Source organism: Pelodiscus sinensis, chromosome 11 (genome assembly GCF_049634645.1).
Source record: "Pelodiscus sinensis isolate JC-2024 chromosome 11, ASM4963464v1, whole genome shotgun sequence".
NCBI classification, from domain to species: domain Eukaryota; kingdom Metazoa; phylum Chordata; order Testudines; family Trionychidae; genus Pelodiscus; species Pelodiscus sinensis.
In genome coordinates, this window is record NC_134721.1 from 9,361,750 (window position 1) to 9,383,367 (window position 21,618).

General features: G+C 41.4%; 1 protein-coding gene across 4 annotated transcripts in view; it reads right to left on the reverse strand.

Annotated features, from left to right (window-relative positions):
- The window catches only part of MDFIC2 (MyoD family inhibitor domain containing 2), a 233,318-nt gene that overhangs the window by 186,408 nt on the left and 25,292 nt on the right, over nt 1-21,618 (reverse strand). Inside the window, exons 1-2 of one of the 4 annotated variants that reach the window (XM_075938587.1) lie at nt 20,618-20,855; nt 20,182-20,389 (exon numbers count right to left, since the gene is read on the reverse strand). The exons of 1 other annotated variant lie outside the window; for it this stretch is intronic. In XM_075938587.1, coding sequence (XP_075794702.1) covers nt 20,182-20,208 — 27 coding nt within the window. In that variant the 5' untranslated portion in view covers nt 20,209-20,389; nt 20,618-20,855. Of the gene's footprint in view, nt 1-20,181; nt 20,390-20,617; nt 20,856-21,618 lie in introns of those variants that run through there. 2 more of the 4 variants (XM_025183051.2, XM_025183050.2) reach the window with 2 other exon arrangements.

Genomic DNA, 21,618 nt, shown 5'->3' on the forward strand with positions numbered 1-21,618 from the left:
TTTAGGGTGCTGGGTAGATGCACCCTATCAGGAAGTATAGAAGCCAGAGAAACATGTAACAGACAGGCAATCTCTGAGTGAAACTTAGAATCCAGTCTCATTCAGGGGATGTTGTGAAGGTCATCAGAATAGCTGGGTTCAAAAAAGAATTAGATGAGTACAGGGAAGATAGGTCCATCAGTGTCTATTAGCCAAGATAGTCAGGCATGCAGCCCCATGCTGTGAGTGTCCTTAAACTTCCAATTGCCTAAAGCTGGGACTAGATAATAGGAGATGGGACACTTGATAAATTGCCCAGTTCTGTTCATTCCCTCTGAAGCATCTGTCAGAAGACAGGCTATTGGGCTAGATGAACCATTGCTCAGATCCCATATTGCCCTTCTTCTGTTCTTGTGTGTACCAAACAGTTAAGTTAAAGAGTAAGATTCCCTACTCCCTCAGGAATACTACATGCTCCTGACCCGTTGTTGAAGACTGGGATATGCTGTGACCTACTTCCTTAGGACCACAAGAAATTCTGGCCCACCAAAGGTCTGACTGAAAGCCTAGTGCTCTCCATGAGACTCTTCCTATTGATCTCTTTGGAATTTGGGCCTAAATTTTTAATAAATCATCAAACATAAAACCTAACATACCATACCCGGCAAAAGGGACCTTATTCTATCTGCTGCTAAGAGGAAAGTCAAAACCTACCTCAAAACTCCAGTACATTCACTAATCCACAATGAAGAAAAAAAATCAATTCAAAGCTGAATATTGGCCTGAGTCCAAAGAATACTGGGATATATTTTTTTATGGACCTGGCACTGCAGCTTAATCACACACTGGATTTCATATGCCATCCAAGAAAACAAACCAGGGAGGACAAGGGAACTTGTTTGTCCTGCAAGGCTAGAATACTCTCCCTACGTTAGGAAGGTAATCTATTCCCTCTCTGAAAGGGGAGAGCTGTTGAGTCAAATCTGCTGTGGAGAATAGGGGAAAACCCATCTGAAATGACATCTACATTCTTACCTCTGCCAGAGCACTATCTACTGACACAGAGAGAGGCATTCTTCCAATGTGCCATCATTATTATTTGCTTTCAGGTAGCATTCAGAGACTCCTACCAAAGGGGAAATGCTACCTATACAAAATTAATCTAGAGTAAAATAGTATAAAGTAGGCACACAACTGGTAAATATTAATGCTTCTCTATCAAACTGGAAGGACATATCTAGTGGGATTTGACAAGGGTCTGTCCTGAGTCTGGTACTACTGAATATTTTTCATTAATGATTTGGAGAGTGGATTACAGAAGATGCTTTATACATTTATGGATGACACCAAGATGGTGGTGTGGCAAGCCCTGTGGGAGACAAGGTTAGAATTTAAAATCACCTTGATAAATTGGATTTCTCTGAAATCAACAAAATGAAATTCAGTAAAGACAAAGGCAAAGTATTCCATTTAGGAAGGAAAACTCTAATGCACAACTTCAAATAACTAACTAGGTGGACTTACTATTGAAAAGGATCTGAATGTTAAAGAGGACCACCAATTGAATATGAGTCAACCATGTGTTGCAGTTAAAAATGTCTAATATTATTCTGGGGTGTATTAACATGAGTGTTGTTTATAAGACAGGAGAGGTAATTGTCTTGCTTTGCTTGCCACTGAGGCTTCAGCTGGAGTATTGTGTCCAATTCTGTGTGCCACATTTTAGGAGTGTGTGCGTAAATTAAAAAAAGTCCACAGGGGAACAACAAAAATAATAAAATGTTTAGAAAACCTGACCTGCAATGAAAGGTTAAAAAAACTGGGCATGTTTAGTCTTGAGGAAAGAAGACTGAGGGGGGGTTGTGATACATCTTTAGATGTATTAAGGGCTATATAAAGAGAAATAGGGTCATTTGTTCTCCACATCCAAAAAAGTACAAAAAGTAATCAACTTAATCTATATCAAGGCAGATTTAGGTTAGATATTAAGAAAATTTTTCTACCTTTAAGGGTGGTTAAACTCTGGAATAGGTTTCCAAGGGAAGTTGTAGAATCCCCCTCATTGGAGATTTTAAGAAAAAGTTGGACAAATACCCCTCAGAGATGGTCTAGAAAAATGAGTAGTCCTGTAACAAACACGTTAGAGACTAACAAATATATATATATATAGCATCATGAGCTTTTGTGGGCAAAACACACTTCCTCAGATGAGTAGAGTGGAGAAAAAAAAGGAGAAACTTCAAAATTTATAACAGAAAATGAAGGGAGAAGGAAAAAATACCTGTCAATTGTAGTGCTAGTGCTAATGAGGCTAAATAAATGAGTGGGCTGGAATGCCTCATTAGCATCCACACTACAATTGACAGTGTATTTTTTCCCCTCTTCCTTCTTTTTCTTTTGTAAATGTTGAGGTTCCCCCTTTTTTCTCCACAAAAGCTCAGGAATATATATATATATATATTTATGCGAGTCTATGTAGTGTTTTTGTCGATCCCAAACTTTCCACCACCGCGAAAGCCCATCTCTTTAACACTTTAACACTAGTATTCTTCCAGTAATGCTCTATGGCAGCGAAACCTGGAACACAACACTTACAGATGAATTAAAGCGGTAAAACACCCAAAGAGCAACGGAAGGATGTATGGTGTGTACAAGTAGGCTACAGCATGTTCCTATCAATAATCTGCGCATAAGAAGCGATGTCAATAATATCATCCAAGCTAGCTACGATCAGAAAAGGAGATGGGCTGGCCATGTAGCAAGACTGAGAGACAACAGACGGACAGCACTAATACTTCATTGGTATCCACGAGACCTAAAAAGAACAAGAGGAAGGCCTCCAGCACATTAGATGGATCCTTTATGGATGATTCATGGAAGGACCTGGACGAAAACTGCACAAAACAGGACGGCGTGGAAAAGTTGTGATCTGCATTTGTGGTGAGACTGTTTACAGAGACAGATATAAATGTAGATATAGATATATGTGTGAGTCTGTAACTTTAAAAAAAGAGAGTAGACCTGTAGCACCTTTTGAGATTTGTAGCGAGGTCTAGGTTTACTTTTTCCTGCCTAAACATAGGGGGCTGGACTTTAAGACCTTTCAAGGTCCCTTCTAGCTTTACATTTCTTGATTCTGTGAACATTCAGGCCTTTTTACACTAGACATCATACAAACACAGCACATGTTCTGAAGAGCATATGATATAACTGCACAACAAATAAAGGGTGGAAGGGGAATCATTGGTCAAGAGAGGTGAATGGATTTATCTGAGGTGTCACAACAGGTCAGTGGCAAACCCAAGATTAGAATTCAAGTTTCCTGGTTCCTAGTCTAGTGCCACTATCCACTTTATATCATAAAGACCTGTTCCTGTTTCTATTAACTCAAGTTTTTCTCTAACTTTAATGGGAGTTGGATCAGGACCTTAGACTATGTAATTAGCTATTTTAGTGAAAGGGCCTGCATGACATAGTTTGATCATGAGTTGGGGGAGATTTGCAGTTAAATATCAAAGATTGGTTCCCTGTTGCTTGAGAGTGAAGGCTTTCAACAGCAGTTTTTATTTGATTCATAATTATATCTCTGATAGAATTCGACACATACCTTATAGAAATGCACTGATTTGTTGCTTTAAACATACCGCATTGATTGTTGAAATATTTGAAACTCTCAGAAGTTTTCAAAAGTGTGTTTGGGTTAAGGTTAAGTTGCCCTTGACAGCATTTTAAAAAAAGGTGGGGGGAGAGGGTTGAATTGTTGAATAACCACCTTTCACCCATCCCTAATTGTAATTTAAATGACAATATGCTCCCAATCAATAGCTCTTTGTCGCACTTTGAAGATCAAGGATGAGATTTCACTCCATGAGTTTACATGGCAAAAGCTCCTTGTTCATAGTACTATAGATGTTGCATCCTACTGTTAAAGAAGTATAAGAATACCTGCTCTCAAATAATTAATTTTGAATAAAAGCATTTAAATCACACTTTATAGCTGTTAATTTGAAACAATTGAAAGCCCTTCATTTTTGTACTTTGTTCACAGATAAATATTACAATAGAAATTTTAACCAATTGAAAAAAAATCAGTCATTACAGGGTAATTTGAACAATTTAAGTTAGGTATTATTATAAAATGTAGATCTTAAGTAAATATACCCTTTTCTTCTCCTTTCTCTCAATTTTATGTATATAAATTTTTGCAGAGGGAAAATTGTGAAGCTTTTCATGGTGATCAGTGTGTGCCTGTGTAGTTGTGTATTGCATACGCCAAAGAGGTGGGCAATAAAATGGTGTCAGTTCGCCAGGGTTAGCCCATGGCGGGCCGCCACCACTATATTTACCTGTACCTTTGCAGGTACAGGTGCTTCCAGCTTCTGTTGACCACAGATCACCCTTCCTGGCCAACGGGAGCTACTGAAAGCATCACAGACTTGGACACTGCTTCCTACAGTTCCCATTGGCTGCAAACTATAATCTGTGGCCAACAGGAGCTGCAATTGTCTGAACCTATTAAAATGGAGGTAAATACAGTGGTGGTAGCTCATGATCCTGTTTGCTAGGGTTAGTCCATGGCGGGCCAGTATTTGCCCATCACTAGTATAGTTTGTCTGTGAGTATGTCTATCTTTCTTTTCATTAGATATGCAAAAGAGTGAGACTTACATCCTCAGGCCCCTGTCATGCCATTTTATCTAATATTATTATTGTTATAGTTATTTGTTATCATTGTGACCACAGAACCAGAACACCTAGAAGCCCTAGGCAAGAACTAGGAGCCTATTATGCTAGCTAGGGGTTGCATAAACAGAAGAAAAAAATAGTCTTTGACCCAAAGAGCTGACAATGTAAACTAAAAGAGAACAGTTGGATACAGACAGATAAATGGAAGAGAACAAGGGAACAATGAAAGAACACTGGTCAGCCTCATAGGCTAGTGACCTAACTGTTGTCAAGATTTTGTAGGCATCACAGCCTGTCCATTGGTCAACGAGAGGAGGTAGTCAACATCTTGATAGTGAACGAGATGTGATTGAGTACAGCTAGGACGCGACATGCCTTGAAACTAAAGACAAGCAGTTTGATGTGACAGAGAAGAGGGAGGCAGCCAGTAGAGGGATGTAAAGAGAGGTGCCCCCTCGTGGTGGAAAGTTTGTGGTGCAGATTCTGCAATGGTAAAAAGAAGCCAACATTTCCTCTCTGCTGTCAGGGAGGAAAAGGAAGAATCCTAGGAGGTAGATTTGCCCCAAAATGGGCAATGCTGGCTCAGTCAAGGATATGATCAGGGCATCTGAGATACAAAGACTCAGAGTCTTACCTCTGACTTCACAGCTGGAGCCTCAGCTGACTTAAAACATGCTCTAAGAAGGCAAAAATCCTAAGCAAGAGTAGGTGGCAATATCATCTGCTGGTAGGGCTGGATTAAGACCTCTAGAGGCCCTAAGCCCTGAAAAGATTATTGTGCCCCCCCCCCCCCATATGTAATTCAAAGCAAAAATAATACTATCCCGTAAAATATCTTTTCTTTTTTTTTTGGTGCCTCTGCTTTGCTGGTGCCCTAAGCACATGTTGAGTCTGCCTATTGGGTAATCCAGCCCTGCCTGCTGGTGCCTCAGACTGAATTCCCCTTTGGAATGTAAGGAAATCAGCTAGCAAAAAAAAAAAAAAAAGCATTTTAATTGCACCCGCACCCTCTGGACATAAACTTCCATCAGTACTAATATTAACAGAGGCAAAAATGGTCTTGTAGTTAAGACCCCAGATTTTGAGCCAGGAGATGCTATTCAGTATTAATCATTATTAATTATATATATATATATATATATATATATATATATATATGCTATTTGGCGTGGGATGGTGCTATGTGCCCCAGTCATAAGTCCTATTATTTTGAGCAGTGTACAAACAAACATACACAAAGGGTGGTCCCTGTCCTGATGACATTACAGCCCAGACCTGGGTTTCATGTACCACTCTCCCATGTTCTTCTTTATGTGACCTTAGGCAAGTCACCTGATCTTTCTGTATTTCAGCCTCCTATTTGTAAAATGGAGGTCAAGGTATTTCCAGATCTGACAGAGGTGTCACAGGAACTGGTTCATTAAAGTTTCTATGGTGCTTTAAAATCCCTAGACACAAGATGCGGTACCAGGGCAAAGTACAATCAATATTTTTCATATTGGTTCAAGTTATTAGTAGAGCTGATCACACAGAAAAACATGATTGGTTGATTGTTTTTATTTCCTAGTGAGATATGATAAATGCCCGAACAGATGTGTGCTGTAGTGGGGAAAACAGAGAGGAAGAGAGAGAGAGAGAGAGAGAATTCAGAATGGCTGAAATTCACTCCTCCCTATGTAAAGATTTAATTATAGCTTTGTACAGAATACGCTCTCGAGGCTGGGAGAGACGTAATTCACACTCCAACCCATGCACAGGCAGATAGGTCCATTAAGCATGGGTCCGCATAAGAGTGGATCTAATGGACTCACCTCTGGCCTGCTTCCAGTGACAATACTGGCCTATTCCAATCAGTGCAGAGCCCCCATCCAAAATACATTGTCGGTGGAGGCACAAGCTGACTCACTCATGTGCCTCCATTCAGCCCCACAACACGGCGAATCCAGGGGGCTGTTAAGTGGTATGAAGGACATAGCAGAGGTCTCCGCAATGTGACTGAAAATCACTATAACAAGATATTAAGACAACACTTCTATAGTCTGTTATTCATTGGTTACAAGCTCACCAACTTTTCCCACACGACCATTATGTGGTTAAATTGTGGCTAGTTTATTTTTGTACAGCTCTCCTCTCTTTTAAGAAGTCTTCAAATGGCATTCGTGAGAGGAGGAGATTTAAGAGGTGCTCAGACAAACCATTTTAACAATCAAGAGACCCCCAGGACTTGGCTGTCATGAAAGCCTGCATGTTAGAAGTGAGTCAACATCAAAATTCAGCTTCCATGGGTCCAATAGTGGAGTATACAATTGCTGGTGTTGCAATGAAGGTCGTGGGCATTTCTGTTAGAAACTCCAGCTGTTGGAGCTTAGTGTTTTGACCATAATCAGATAGTGTCAAGTGAAAATTGTTATTTCAACAGGCCTGAGAACAGCAGGACAGCAAAGGGGGCAATTGTCCCAGGGCCCAGAGATTCAAAGGGGACCGGAGGTCCCGGCCACTGCTACTGTGGCATCAGTGACAACTGAAGCCCTGGGCCCTTCTGAATTGCCATGGGATCATCTGAGCGATGGGGCTGGGAGATTTTGGGGGTGGGGGTGCCCTGCAGTGTGGGCAGCACGAAGGGCTGACTGCCCTCAGCCCTGCCCCTTCTGCCTTCAACCCTGCCCCTTTCAGGGACATGAAACCATCCACACACCCATGCTCTGTCTGCCTGTGGTGGCTTTCGTCCCCTTTGAATGTGAGTTGACAGCCTAATGCACAAACAACCCCTTCCAAAAAATAACAGCCAGCAACTTCACTCCTTCACGGTGGACTTTGGATCTGGTTCCAAGCTGGTTTTCCTCAAACAACAGTGACTAAGAATAATTAAATAGGATAGACTTTTAGTGCTTCCTGGTACTTAGATTTTCTGTGATCTTAGGAGGTGTGGATGGCTATGTCTAGACTGCATCCTTCTGTCGACAGAGGGATGCAAATCAAGAGCATCAAAATTGCTAATGAAGCAGGGATATAAATATCTCGCGCTTCATTAGCATAAACATGACCGCCGCTTTTTTCCGAAATGGAGCTTTTTCGAAAAAAACCCGAGGAATACAGGATCTGTCAAAAAAGGGTTTATTTTTGACAGATCCGCGTCTAGACTGCCGATTTTTTTTCGAAACAGCTCCATTTCAAAAAAAAGCGGCGGCCATGTTTATGCTAATGAAGTGTGGGATATTTAAATTCCCGCTTTATTAGCAATTTTGACATGCCTAATCTACATCTCTCTGTCAACCTTTGCCTGCCTGCAAGGTTTCCAGATTCCGTTGCCAGATTCCGTCCACGTTGTTTTTTTTCCCCTGCGACATGCACGTAAAGCAAGGGCACGTAGAGTGAGGGGTGTGCTGATTGCTCACAACATTGATTTTGAGAGCCGTGTGCTCCCTCCGCATCCAGTCAGAGTACTGCTATGATTCAGTCAGCATCCCCCGCAAATTCTAGATACACAAGTGCTGTTAGCAAAATTACCCTACCTCAGGAAACGATCCTCATTATAACAATCTTGCGGCCCACTCTGATGAAAAAGGGCCACACATGCGGGCCACTCACTAGCCTAGGTTTCCCATCCTTGCTTTAGTGGGTAGGATGATTAGTACATTGAAGATGGGAAGGTGGTGAGGTGTCATGATAGTGGTGGGGGGCTGTACAAATACCTGAGATAGGTCGCTTCTGATCTTGGCCACTGTTTGAGAGAGGCTATTGAAGTGGACGGATTTAGTACAGCAGTTGCTGTTCTTGTCTATTTTCATCTCATCGGCAAATTGGATTGGAAAGGTATAGAGGAGTCCATCATGCATACTCTAGTTTTCATAAATTTTATAATGATTTCTTCCTTAACAGAGAAGTCTGTGCTCCATGCTAGACCAAGTGTTTTGAAAGCAGATGAGAAGCTGTCTGGCAAACCTTTAAAATTACCTGCAGTACTTAAGATTAAAAAGATAGGCAGGAGAAGGTTTTAGGTTATTTGAGCATGAACATTTGTTTAAAAAAACTCCACTCAATTGTTAAGCACAGAAGCATTGTAGAAATGATATACAGTTCATGAATAGGAATGAACCGATATCTACCCCTCCTCACTAAGAGACATTTATATTCTGCACCTGTGCTTTGCTAGGACTTCAATAACTCTCTTGAAAACTTCACTATCTTTGCAGATGGAGCCAATGATGATGTTCTTGAGAATTTGCCCCCTGAAGTTGATTAAACTTTAGTTATTAATGTCCAGATTTACAAGGTATTTAGGGTATAAAGATGCAGGTGCATTAGTGGAATTTACAAAACATCCAAAACAAGTTAGCCACCTAACTCCCTTTGATGCTTTTTGTTAATCCCACTAGATGCCTATCTGCATTTTTAGACATCGAAATCCTTTTGTAAATGTGGCCCTAAGGCTCTAATTCTGCACACACCTACACAGGTGCTTACCCTCTGTGCGGGTGAGTAGTCAACAAGACTACTCATGTGAAGAAGGTTAAGTACATACATGCTTGTGGGATTCGCCCTCAAAATGACAATATTGCATAGAAATGGGATTGATCTGCCAGATCTAAATCTGGACCTGACCTTCACCCAAGTTCAGAGGCAGTTGGTTTGGAGCACGAGGTCCAGAGAGAGAACATTTAGATTGGGAACTGGATCAGAACTTCACCAGAGTTCAGTTGTGATGGTTTGGACCAATCTCTACAAAGAGGCTTTTTTTTTTAATGGAGCAGTATTTGCTTGACACCATGAATAGTGTACTCTGCGGGATTTATTTCTTCTCAGATGGCTACAAAATCTAATTCTAAAATTGAATTGACACACAATATCTCAGACGCTCGGATATGATCATATATTACCACTTTGCATGTATTGCTGAGTTTGTTTGTTTGTTTGTGTGTTTGTTTGTTTGGTAACAAAGAACTATCTGGGAGCTATTGTTTGGGATGTTTTCAGGCTACTTTTATGGGATATGTGTGTCGGTCATCTGGTATAATAATAAATATTAAGCATTTGAAAGTCAACAAGTGCATCAAAATTTGCAGTTCTGGATAGTGGTGAGCAAAGCTTTGTTTTGCATAGCTCATGTAATAAAAATCCACATAAATAAATAAAAATTATACAACGTCTCTGAAATCTTGCTTTCCAGGAGCAGGTGCCTCTTTAAAAATAATGGGCCGTATCATGAAGGTCTTTATGGGCAAACACCTAATGAAGTCAATTATTTTATGCGCGTCCATTGTAAAATAAATATAAGTCACGAGGTTTAATGTGCTTTATATTTTAAAATGAAAAGAACAGGCACAGAAGTATGGCCTCCCAAGTACATTTTAATATGAAATATGGGGAGAGAGAAACTTGCCTAGATAGAACGTGAATCTGAAAGCCAATATTTGATTTGAAAATAATCTGAAAATATTTACAAATGTGGGGTGACCCTGTGATGAACCCCATGTGGACGGAGTCGTGTGCTGCGCAAACATACTCTCTTACAGGACTGGGGCCTAAATCACAATAATGGTTGCATGTATTAGATGAGTTGCAGATTATGGCTAGGTCTACACTATAGCCTGTTTTCAGAAAAAGCTACATAAATTGCACTTCACAATTTGAGTAGCTTTTTCCGATTGCTTTTCCGGAAGAGGCTTTGCCACCATTTGGCCCTGTCTAGATGGGGCCAAATGGTGGGAAAGCCTCCTCTTTCAGAGGAGCCCTTATTCCTCGTAGAATGAGGTAGATAGGGTTCCTCAAAAGAGCGCATTTGCTCTTCCGCAAAAAAATGTGGAAGAGCAAATGCATTCCCTGGCTGCGGCGGAGTTTTTCTGGGATACCTCTGGAAACCCCCCCCCCCCCCCCCGTAGTCTAGACGTACCCCATGAGAACTATATTACATTTCCAAATAAAAAGGCATAATAGTGATGCAGTTTTGCTGTTCGCAGGAACACCCACTATTGGCTAAGCATTGTACAAACACAAATGAAGGCTCGGCCCCTTCCTCAAAGAGCTTATAGTCTACTAGAAGATTTACCGGCATTGCTTGGATCCTTCACTCAATTTTTGTTTTTGTGGGAAAAAATAAGAAAATGTACATGCTGCATTTGAATCATTGCATTGGTGCTGGAGGTGCGGGGTTCAGTGTGCACGCTGCTTCGGGGAGAGAAGACAGCCTCAGACTTCTCTCACCACAGCAGGTTGGGACCAGGTGAGAAACACCTGTCCATGGCCACTGCAGCTCCAGCGGGCACAGCCGGGGCAGGGGTGCATGTCCCCTGGCAGGGACAGGTCCAGGTTCACCTGCCCCCTGCACTCCCCAGCCAGTAAGGAATGCAGCAATCGGTGCACGTTCCCCTCGCTCCCTGATGAAGGGGAACAACCAGCAATGTTCCCATACAAATGAGGGGAGGGGAGGAGTTTCAGCCCCTCCCCACCCTCCCTAAAGGACACTAAGAGGGTGGGAAGCTCAAGACTGGGGCAGTCCCAGATGGGGGTGTATATCCCCAGCCAGCTCCTTTCACCTGCCTGGTGATTCTCTCTCTTTTCTGTAGGGTTTTCTGAGAAGCAATCCCATTCCAGGCACATCCCATTGTCCTGGCACAACCAAACGCCTACCTTTAGGTATTGGTAAGAGGAAGCGGCATACTGCATTTGGTGGTCCTAGCTCTGACCGTTTAGGAGGAGTTCTTGAACAAACAGACGGATGGACAGAAAGATGGACGGATGAATCGACAGAAGGACAGATGGACTCTCTCAAATATATAGTAAATAAAGAGAAAACAGACAGAGAGGAAGGGTAAGAAAAAGAAGAACATGAAAAAAGTAAATTGCCTAGGGGGGTGGTGATTGGTTAAGTCCCAACAATACTATATTTTAGTCAATATTGGGGTTGTATATGCACACGGAAATCTGTGTTGAAATTAAGCAGTGAATAAATTGGGTGTCCACTGACAAATGACATTAATGTTGCCAAGGTTTCAAAAGTGCCCTGTACTAGTGGTTAGAGCCCCACACTGAGGTTTGTAACCACTGAAGAGGGTGAATTTCATTTTTGTCACTTTTTCTCTCAAGGAGGAGTGAGCCTGCAAAGAATGTTCCTTTCAGATGCGATGGAACACTGCGGTCCTGACCACCCATATTCATTAAAGATTCCATAATGTCATTTTTCAGAAGAATGGGGTGTTCAAACCCAGTGCCTTGTCTAAATGCCACTTTGAGTGATTACACGTTGCCTACCAAAAACCCCTCCACTGCAGAGTCAACGGGAAAGGATATTTATCGCTTCTGAGCCTAAAATGTTACGTAGCATTGCTGTTTCCATTTGACCGGTGCAATGTTTCCGCCTGCATTTCAGTGGGAAAGGGAGAGTGTGTTCAGATGATTCATCAAATGGCATGGTTGGTACAATCCCCCCACACCACCCTGCATTTCCCCATTCATGTTTTCATACACCCTGCCTTCTGCTCCAGCCCAGTCCCGCAAGCTATCCACTGGCAGCACTCCCACCAAATTCTGCTGGAGGAGAAGTCTGAGAATCAAAGCCACGGTCACACTAGGAAGAAAACACAAAATTATTCTTGCTGTTGCTCCATGCCCCACTTACATTCACACCTCTGTCCAGTGTGGCTGGTGTGACTTGGCTCCTTCACCAGACACAAGGGAGCTCAGACAGACTCAGCAGTTTGACTGAATGGGAATGAGCAGCGTCCAGGAAGCTCTTCTTGCCAGTGTGTTAACTGCTAAATTCATGTCACAGGGGAATTTTCCAGTCATCCATCCTCACTCAGGTTAAAAATTCACCATAACACACATTTAGCATGGCCACTGTAGAATAACTAACAGGGCTTATTTTGTAGTCCACCTCTCCAGCACTTAATCTTCTTACACTCAATGTGCGTCTACACTGCATATAGGAGTATGCTTTCCAGGGCAGGTAGATAAACCTTCGCTAGCACTTTATTGAGCGAAAAATAGTCGTGTAGCTTAGGGCAGCATGGGTGGAGGTTTGAGCTAGCAAGGAGTATGCGCTGTTTGCTCCCTGGTGGCTAGCTACAGCTACTACTCATGCTACACCCCAGTTAGGCTACGTCTAGACAGCAAGCCTCTTTCGAAAGAGGCTTTTTCAAAAAAGATACTTTCGAAAAAGCCTCTTTTGAAAAAGAGAATCTAGACTACAACCAGTACGTCTGAAAAAGCAAGCCGCTTTTTCGAAAGAGAGCACCCAAGCAGTCTGAATGCTCTCTTTTGAAAAAGCACAGTTTGCATTACATAGCGTCTTTTTTCGAAAGAGCACTTTTGAAAAAAGGCATTCTTCCTCATAAAACAAGGTTTTCCGCGGTCGAAAAACATGCCGCATTCTTTCAATTTACTTTCGAAAGAACGCAGCAGCAGTCTAGATGCAGAGGAAGCTTTTTCAGAAAAAGGCCACTTTTTCCGAAAAAATCCTGTAGTATAGACACACCCTTACACAGTTATTTTTAGTGCAGAGTTAGCACCTATCTATCCACCTTTGCTGGGAAGCATGCTCCCAGATGCAGTATAGATGTAGCCTAAGGAAAGTTATGAGAAAGTTCCAGGGTATCTAACCCTTATGACTGTAGTCTAGCTATGAGGTTTAGAAGTCTTAGAGGGGTAGCCGTGTTAGTCTGTAACTTTAAAAATGGGTAGTCCTCTAGCATCTTAGAAGAGAGAGAGAGAGAGAGCGAGTATCATGAGCTTTCATGGGTAAAAACCCACTGACTCTGCTCATATATATTTGAGCTACAGGGCGACTTGTTTTATGAGCTACAAGACAATCCACAAACATACGAAGGAGTTTGACAGCTACACATTTTATGAAGCCCCAGTCATCTCACTAATGACATAAGATGGGGCCACTCAATCCCAGAAAGAAATCAGTAGACTGATAAACAGGCCATTCCTTACCCCAAACCATGTTATTACAGTTAAAGTGGGACATGTTGAGGGGGAAGAGATACAGTCAGCCTAGACAGGTTTTTGGTTCTTTTCACCCCCTTGGGGAATGAACTTCACACCCCTGCCAACCCACCAAGAACCAAAACCTATAGCTCTCTAAATCATCCAGGTGTGAAGTGTGGTGTGAACACTCCGGCTTTTCTTTCTTGTGTTTTAGCAAGGAGAGCAGCAGCCTGCTTCAACCCGAAGCTACAGACTGTCCTTTTTGTTGTTAGACACTGTCCTCCTCATACTGCCCCACCTCATCCAAGCCTGCCAAGTTTTGGATTTCCTAGAGGAGGCTTTTTAGTCTGTCTTCTTATTTACACATGTGTACACAACCTCCAGTTACATAATAGGTGAACACCTATTATTGTGAGGATTCCTTGCTTCTTCCCTCTTGCCATGAATTTTTATTTTTAGTACATTTCTCTTTGATTCCGTTTTTGAGGCTCTTAGAAGGTTCATCACAGCACATGCTAAAAGCGGGCTGGCCTCACTAAACAAGTTCAGTGAAGTGCTATATAATTTTTAGACACATTTTCAATCTTTCAAGGCCAGCTGAGGAGCTCGGGCAGTGGTAGAGTAGTTTACTGCTTTTTAAAAAGCTAGCAAGAGATGATTCCTCTACTGCTGCTTTTAGAACCAGCCTTCTAAGTTTCTTTAGAATGAGTAGGAAATTCCTGTCAGGAGCACCCTGTTGTCATTAGAGCAGCCAGTAAGCAATTTATTTCTGACAGTGAGAAATATGAAGGGGTTCCCATATGTTGCATGGGCATAGGACTTCCTAAAGCCAGATCCTAAGGTGGTGCAAATCAGTTTCAACTGAGATGTTGACTTGCACCAGCTGAGAACTGATTTTTCACAGTATCTGTTATAAGCAAGCTCCTGCACTGAGAGTTGTTTCCTTAGAAAAGTGACTGCGTGTCTTTGATTGAAAGAACAGAGAGATACAATCTTTTTCCCCCAACCAACAGCTAGGTATTCTTCTTAGAAGACCACATATGAGGAGGAATGGAAAAAAACTACAAATAAACAAAGATGGAGTTAAGTGACTGAGCCTGAATTAAATGCATTAGCCTCCGGCTGTTTTGTATGTTTATATTTAATTTAGGTTTAGCTACTTCAAAGTTCACATAGTTCTAGTTAATAACTTTACTATAACTTATTATTTTCAGATGTTGGCAGGTAGACAAGTTGTGAGTCACCTGGAATATGAGGCTAAATAAGTAATACTCACTGGCAGGGTTTTGACCATGACGGATTATACTTGCTGTCTTCTGTGTTAGAAAAATACAGCCCTTTAAAACCCCCCTGCTTTTCTCACTTCCAGTGCCATTTTAGGTTGGAGTTTCCAGGGGTTGGGTTAGATTTCATACGCAGTTTTCGAACAGTTCCATCCTGTAGCTTAGAGGATCTTAATTATTTCTTTTGACCTCTTAATGAGAACCTAACGTCAGTCTCTATATTTGATACCAGCTCTAGTTGTTGGTGCACAGTAAAGTGTACAGCTTTAACTAAGAGGGAAAAAATGGAATGGGTCTCTCCTCACTCATGGAAGTAAAACTGTTATCATTAACGCAAGAGAATTTTAATGAGACAGCCTATGACAAACTATCTAATCAATATACATTTCTGTACCTGTTAGCCCCTTTGTTGGCTACAGAAAGTGGAATTCATTCCTAATGCTGGCAGCAGAAAAAAAAGAAAAGGTGTTTTTGATAAGAAGAGAGTGGTGTCCTCTGTTTACTCTGCCTCCTCTGTTCTCAGAACAAGGGAAATCTATACCTTTGCTTCTTCACTCCACTACACAACCAGAGGCATTTCACATTGAGATTGACCTGCTTCTTATGCTATGTCACTACTCACTTTCTGAATCTCTGGGGGGTAACCATGTTAATCAGTAACTTTAAAAATGGGAGGTCCTGTGGCACCTTAGAGACTAACCCACATATGTGGTAAAATCCACTTCATCAGATGAATTGGCATGGAAATTACAGAAACCAAGAGATATATAGAACAGAAAACGAAGTACCTGTCAATTGTAGAACTCATGTTAATGAGGCTAATTAAGTGGGTTGGATATGTCCCATCAAAAGCTATTTGTCACTTAGGGTGTGTCTAAACTACATGGTTCCATCGATGGAGCCATGTAGATTAGGTTGATCGGCAAAGGGAAATGAAGCTGTGATTTAAATAATCGTGGCTTCATTTAAATTTAAATGGCTGTGGCGCTGAGCCGACGAACAGCTGATCAGCTGTTTGTTGGCTCAGAGCGCTAGTCTGGACGCTCCCACACCGACCTGAAAGCCCTTTATCGACTTCCCCGTTATGCCTCGTAGGATGAGGTTTACTGGGGAGGTCGATAAAGGGCTTTCATGTTGGCAGGGGAGCGTCCAGACTGCCCCGATCTGCCGACAAATAGCGGATTGGCAGAGCGGGGCAGCCATTTATATTTAAATGAAGCCGCGATTATTTAAATCGCGGCTTCATTTCCCTTTCCCGAACAAACAAATCTACATAGCTCCGTCGACGGAGCCATGTAGTTTAGACGTACCCTTATATAGAAGCAGCTGTATCTATGCGAGGTTGTTTCATCTGCAGAACATAGTCTATGCATGTGCTTTGAGACAGAACATTGAGTTGTCTTTCATATAATAGAAGATCGTGCAAGTTCACAGTATAATTTTGCATTTTGTCCTCTTTGTTCTTCTTGGATCTACCTTCTTAAGTTCTCCTTCATGCTGTGGCAGTTCTATTAATTGCTGATCAGAAAATACTCGGTATAAGTCCAGTCAGACATTTTTAGGTAACTGGTATGACAGCAAACCACTTTCTGTAGAGCTATTTGGGTATCAGGTAGGCTGGATCATCCATTTTTCCTTGAGCACTTCAGTGGTACCCACACATACATGGGAGAGTCAAGAATTTTTCCCCATCATTTCAACACAGCATGAATGGCGTGCAAAATATCCAGATGCTTCTTCCTTTTCAACACAAATATTATTTTGTTAAACAGGCGTTTTGAGAGCAAAGCGTGTAAAATTGGTCTAATAACACCATCTCGTACAAAAACATCCAAAAAGAGAGCTAACAGTAATCTTCTTTCCCCACATAGAAAATAAATCACTGTTTTACAGGAAGATAAATTGTATATATTTAGGGTTGTGTGGCTGTCTCTTCTTGTTGGAATAAACCAGAATTTTTTTTAGTTAATTTACTTTCCTTTTCCCTTGACATTCCTGTTGGTTTTGGAGTGGCAAATCCCCATCAACTGTAATCTGATCATTCTGAGCATCAAGGCACTTGCTTCGGTGACATCCTGGGCAACAGTTTCTCAGATGGCAAAACTCTGATTTTTTTTTTCTTCCACGTAGAGTCTAATTTGTGCCTCTCCATATGCTCACACCAACCAACTGCTCTGTCTCTGGCAACAGATATATGGTCAGTGGGTGACTCCACCTTGGCCCCACCTCAGCTGTCCTAGGCCTTCCAAGGGTTGTTCCAAATGGCTCATTGGCCTGCCATAGAGTATCAAAAGCAAATTTGTTGAAAGGAAGCCTTCATAGTGATAAAGTACCTTCTCTTTACTGATTTACAAAAATCCACTGTGGTAAATAAAAATATTTCTGGTTAAGGTCACTTATTTGGGAGTAAAAGTCATAATTTCTGGAGTGATATTTCATAACCAGAAATGTGTACTGTCCACCATGGGAAAGGTACCTGTGAATGTAGAATGCTTATTCACACTGGAAGAAATTCAAAAGTAACTGGCTTTTAAGCAGATGAAGTGCAAGTTGGCGGAAGTTCACCACTCCACGGACAGTCGGTGAAGGCAGGGCTGGGGGAGACAAGCACCCAGCCCCACCTCCAGCCCTGCCCCTTCTGCTAAGCCCCGCCCTTTCCCCACCCCTGGGAGGCAGGCAGCAAGCCATGTGCATGCTCTCAGCTTCAAACCATGGGCAGGGGAGATGAGGGGAGGGGAGCGGGAATGGGCGCACACTCACTGCAGCCTTCCCAGCCCCAGTGGAAGGCATGCTGCCCAGCCAATCCCAGCCTAGCCTCTCAAGCACCAGGGAAGGGGGAGGCAGGGTGTGCTGCACTGTGCGGCCTGGCCCAGCCCAGCCTCAGAGCACCAGGAGAGGGAGGAGGGCGTGCCACATAGTCAGGCCTGGCCTCCCTAGCCCTGGAGCACCAGGAGGGCAGGTGCTGGGGGCAGCAACATTCCAGCTGTTGGCATTCTGGGGATGGAATGTGGGTGGAGCTATACCTGGCAGTATGTGAAGGCAGAGCTTTCCCCCACCTTATCTACCCAATGCCCATGCCCTTCAGCCTATTTGGGACAGGTTGCAGGACTTTAGTTCTGCACCATCTTTTGGATATGTCTACATAGCGTTATTTCAGAATAACTGACGTTATTCCGAAATAACATAGTGTGCATCTAAACTACAAGCCTTTACTTCAAAATAATGTCGCGCTGCAGGACTCCTTACTCCAACTGATGGTAACCCCTCATTTCATGAGGCGTAAGGGAAGTCAAAGAAAGCGCGTTCTTCCTTCAACTTCTTTCTGCGTAGACAGCGCCAAAAGCTGAAATAAGCAATTTCGGCTTAAGGTATTCAATTGAAGTAGCTAATTTGTGTAGCTTAATTCGACTTTAGCCCTGCTGTGTAGCCTGTACCCTTTGTGAATTATGGCAATTATGACCTGCAAAATGTGTGCCTTCATTTTTATGCCCACAAATGAATTGTGGGTATAAATCTGATTACTTTCAACAACCAAGATTGTGGGCACAAATCAGATCATTAAAGGAACAACTCTTTAGTCTGATACCCACAGTTCATTTTGTGGGTAAAAACTGCACCCACAAATGGGACTTTTGGCTCATAGATGGACAAAACCATCCCTTTAAATACACATACAGAATACAGACTGATAATAAGGAATTACTCCCTGGCACATTTGTACATTTCAATTTCCAATAGACTGTGTTCTGTATAATCACATGAGTTCTAATCTTTTACTACCTAGTCACAGATTTTGAATTCAAATTTCCTCCTTTTTTGTCTGTATTTAAAAATAATAATAATCATTTTCCATCTATTACAAATAACAATACAGATCCACAGACTGAATGCTGAAGTTGTAATTCAATCTCAGGGTTTGGCTGCCATTCATTGATACCTCGAGCTGTGCTCTTATTATTTATGACATCAGCAGAAACTCTCAATTGAATTGCAGCCTTATATTTAATTAGGTACCATGTATTATTTTGTATGCAATATCCAGAATTAAAAATAGCCCCTTTCCACAGTATAATGGGAAAAAGGCAGCAAAGTTTGAATATATACTCTAATTGATATTTCTTGTACTTATTCTAAAAGTAATCAAAATGTAAGTTAAATATTAATTATAATATTTTACTGCATTGTGCACATTGATTTATTGCTGCCTCTTTGGGTTCACTTTTAATTATCATACTTTATTTGAAAACTAAGATTTTTTTTAAATAGAAGAGTTATTTAGCATTGAAATTAATGTACAATTCAATACCAGTCTTCATAGTGAACTTTATATGAAACATAATGATCAAAAGGTGTATTTAACACAGTTTGCAAGTTTTTGTTACTATTTTTTTTATTTTATTTTCTCTCCTTTCACAACATGTCTCTCAACTCTCTCCACATTAAAAAGTCAGGGACAAAGCTCATAAAGGAACAAAAGACCAAAATCAGGGATGGTCTTTTTTAAAAGAAGTACAGTTTCAAAGCCTGGAAAAAGATATAAATCAAAGCGTTCTTGAATACAGAGAACATTTTAAAGGAAATATTGAACTGTTTGCTTAAAAATCTTATATTATTTCCTGCTTTTTCACCTCGATTCCTTTTTGAAGGAGAGCACCAGATAGGGACAAAGAGAATATTTTCATGCAAAAATCAGGCAGAGGTACAGAAGCACAGCCAGACATCATTTCAAGTGGGCACAGGAATTTAATTCAAGTTATTCTCCCTTTTATTCCACATTTAACAAAGTTGAAGGATTTATCCACCTCTCTGACTCTTGTGCAGACTTCACTCGCTAACATGTGTCTCCATGTGGCCAGTAAATATTGGGCTGGATTTTATGTCCACCTGACATGGAGTCTGGATATAAACCTCAGCATGTTTGAAGTGTGGCTTCATATCCTCCTGGAAGTTCTGTGTGAGGATCTGCTATAATATTATCTCAAAAAGCAAAGGGAATCGACTTTATTTGCTCCTCAAGACCCTAGCCCACTGAAATCATCTTGCTGAACAAACACATTTTCTGATTTAGGAGGAAGCAACATTACAACATTTGTGGGCAAAGGGAAGATGGGGCTTTAGTTGTAGCGTCTCAGGTGCTACAGTTCCCCGGCACATAAGGGTCTCATCAGCAAAGGTACACTGCAGATTCTATTGTCTTATCCAAAGAACTTCCATGGAGAGCACAAGGGAACCATGGACATCACTCAGATCCTACCTCAAACAGATGGCAACATGGCTAGTGAAATGGAGGCTGATCTGCATACCTTTGAGAACTCTGAGCCAGATGGCATAAACAGGCATAGCTCCACTGAAGTCTTTGAATACCCCGCCCTTCTGTGTTGAGATTGCCGTACCTCTTTGGCTTATCAATACAGGGCCCTTCAAGAAATGAATCAAATGTTGGTTGTGATTGTTACAGATGCATTTCATTAGTCTATGAACCACAGCATCTTAGCGACATGACCTGGTTTGCTGAAAGATGAGGGGAAAAAAAGCCAGAGTTGTTTTTAAATAAATAACAGCTCCCACTCTAAATCATCTAACATACTGTCTATTTATATTTTATAAGGACAAATGTTTCTGACAACTCTCATAATAGGTTTGTACAAGCATGCCATGTTCTTCCCAAGGAGGTTTCTTTGAGTGACATAAATTGCCACTAATGAAAATTTTAGCAATTCAGGCTAAATAATTTTTTACCTTTTAATGTGTAAGAGATGCAACATAACATGGCAAGGCTAGCAAGACAAGCCACTTGTTTTGGAAACAGATTGCAGAATCTATTTATTCGTCGACCAAAATAAAAGCAGCAGGAACATTATATTTTAATAGCTCCTGCTTGTTGGATTGCCATGCAGGAGCACTCATGTATTCCTTCAGTGAACACGAGACTACACGGAATGTTCATGCCTTTAAGGAGTTCCGAGGAGCTAACATTCTCTCTTTTCTCAATGTGACATCACAGGAGTAATGTTCAAGTGGTATGGCAACAAATGATAAATCAGCACCACATTTATGGCATTATAACTCAAGATTTTATATAAGATCATGCCACAACTCAGCTTTTATATTTTTGAATGATACAGGAAGAGTATCCCAGGAGTCAGTAAATGTCCAGAAAGAAAACAATAGTATTCCTTCACACAACTGATTTCGTCTAAGCCTGATAGTGCAACTATAACAGACAGGTAATGAATACGCCTCTTCGCATCAGTCAAGGTTCTAGGAGAGGGTTCTTTCTCACCTGGCACATCATTCCTGTCATCATAAACTATGTCCTTGGTCTGTTATTTGGCATAAAATACCATAATCACTTTATCATTCACCTTAGCTACTCCCTGAAAGTCTTATCCAAAGTCTGTTGAAATGAACAAAAAGAACCCCACTAACTTCAATGGGCTTTGGGTGCCGGCTACTAGACTGCCACAAAAACTCAGAGATACATTTTTAGAACCAAAAAACTAGCTTCATTAGTTCTGATTTTCTTCTTCTGTATAATAATAGCATTTAAACATGAGAAATGGCTTTCAGGTCAGGTAAGTGTCTTGGCTTTGTATATATTTACAAGACCATCAGCCAGCTATTCCAAATATACAACTAGCTTTCAAACACTGCTGTTTAAATAGTATAGTATCTATTACATAACTCAGTACTGAGTGACAACCACATAATGTGCTCATTTAAGAGAGAAACCCATCTCA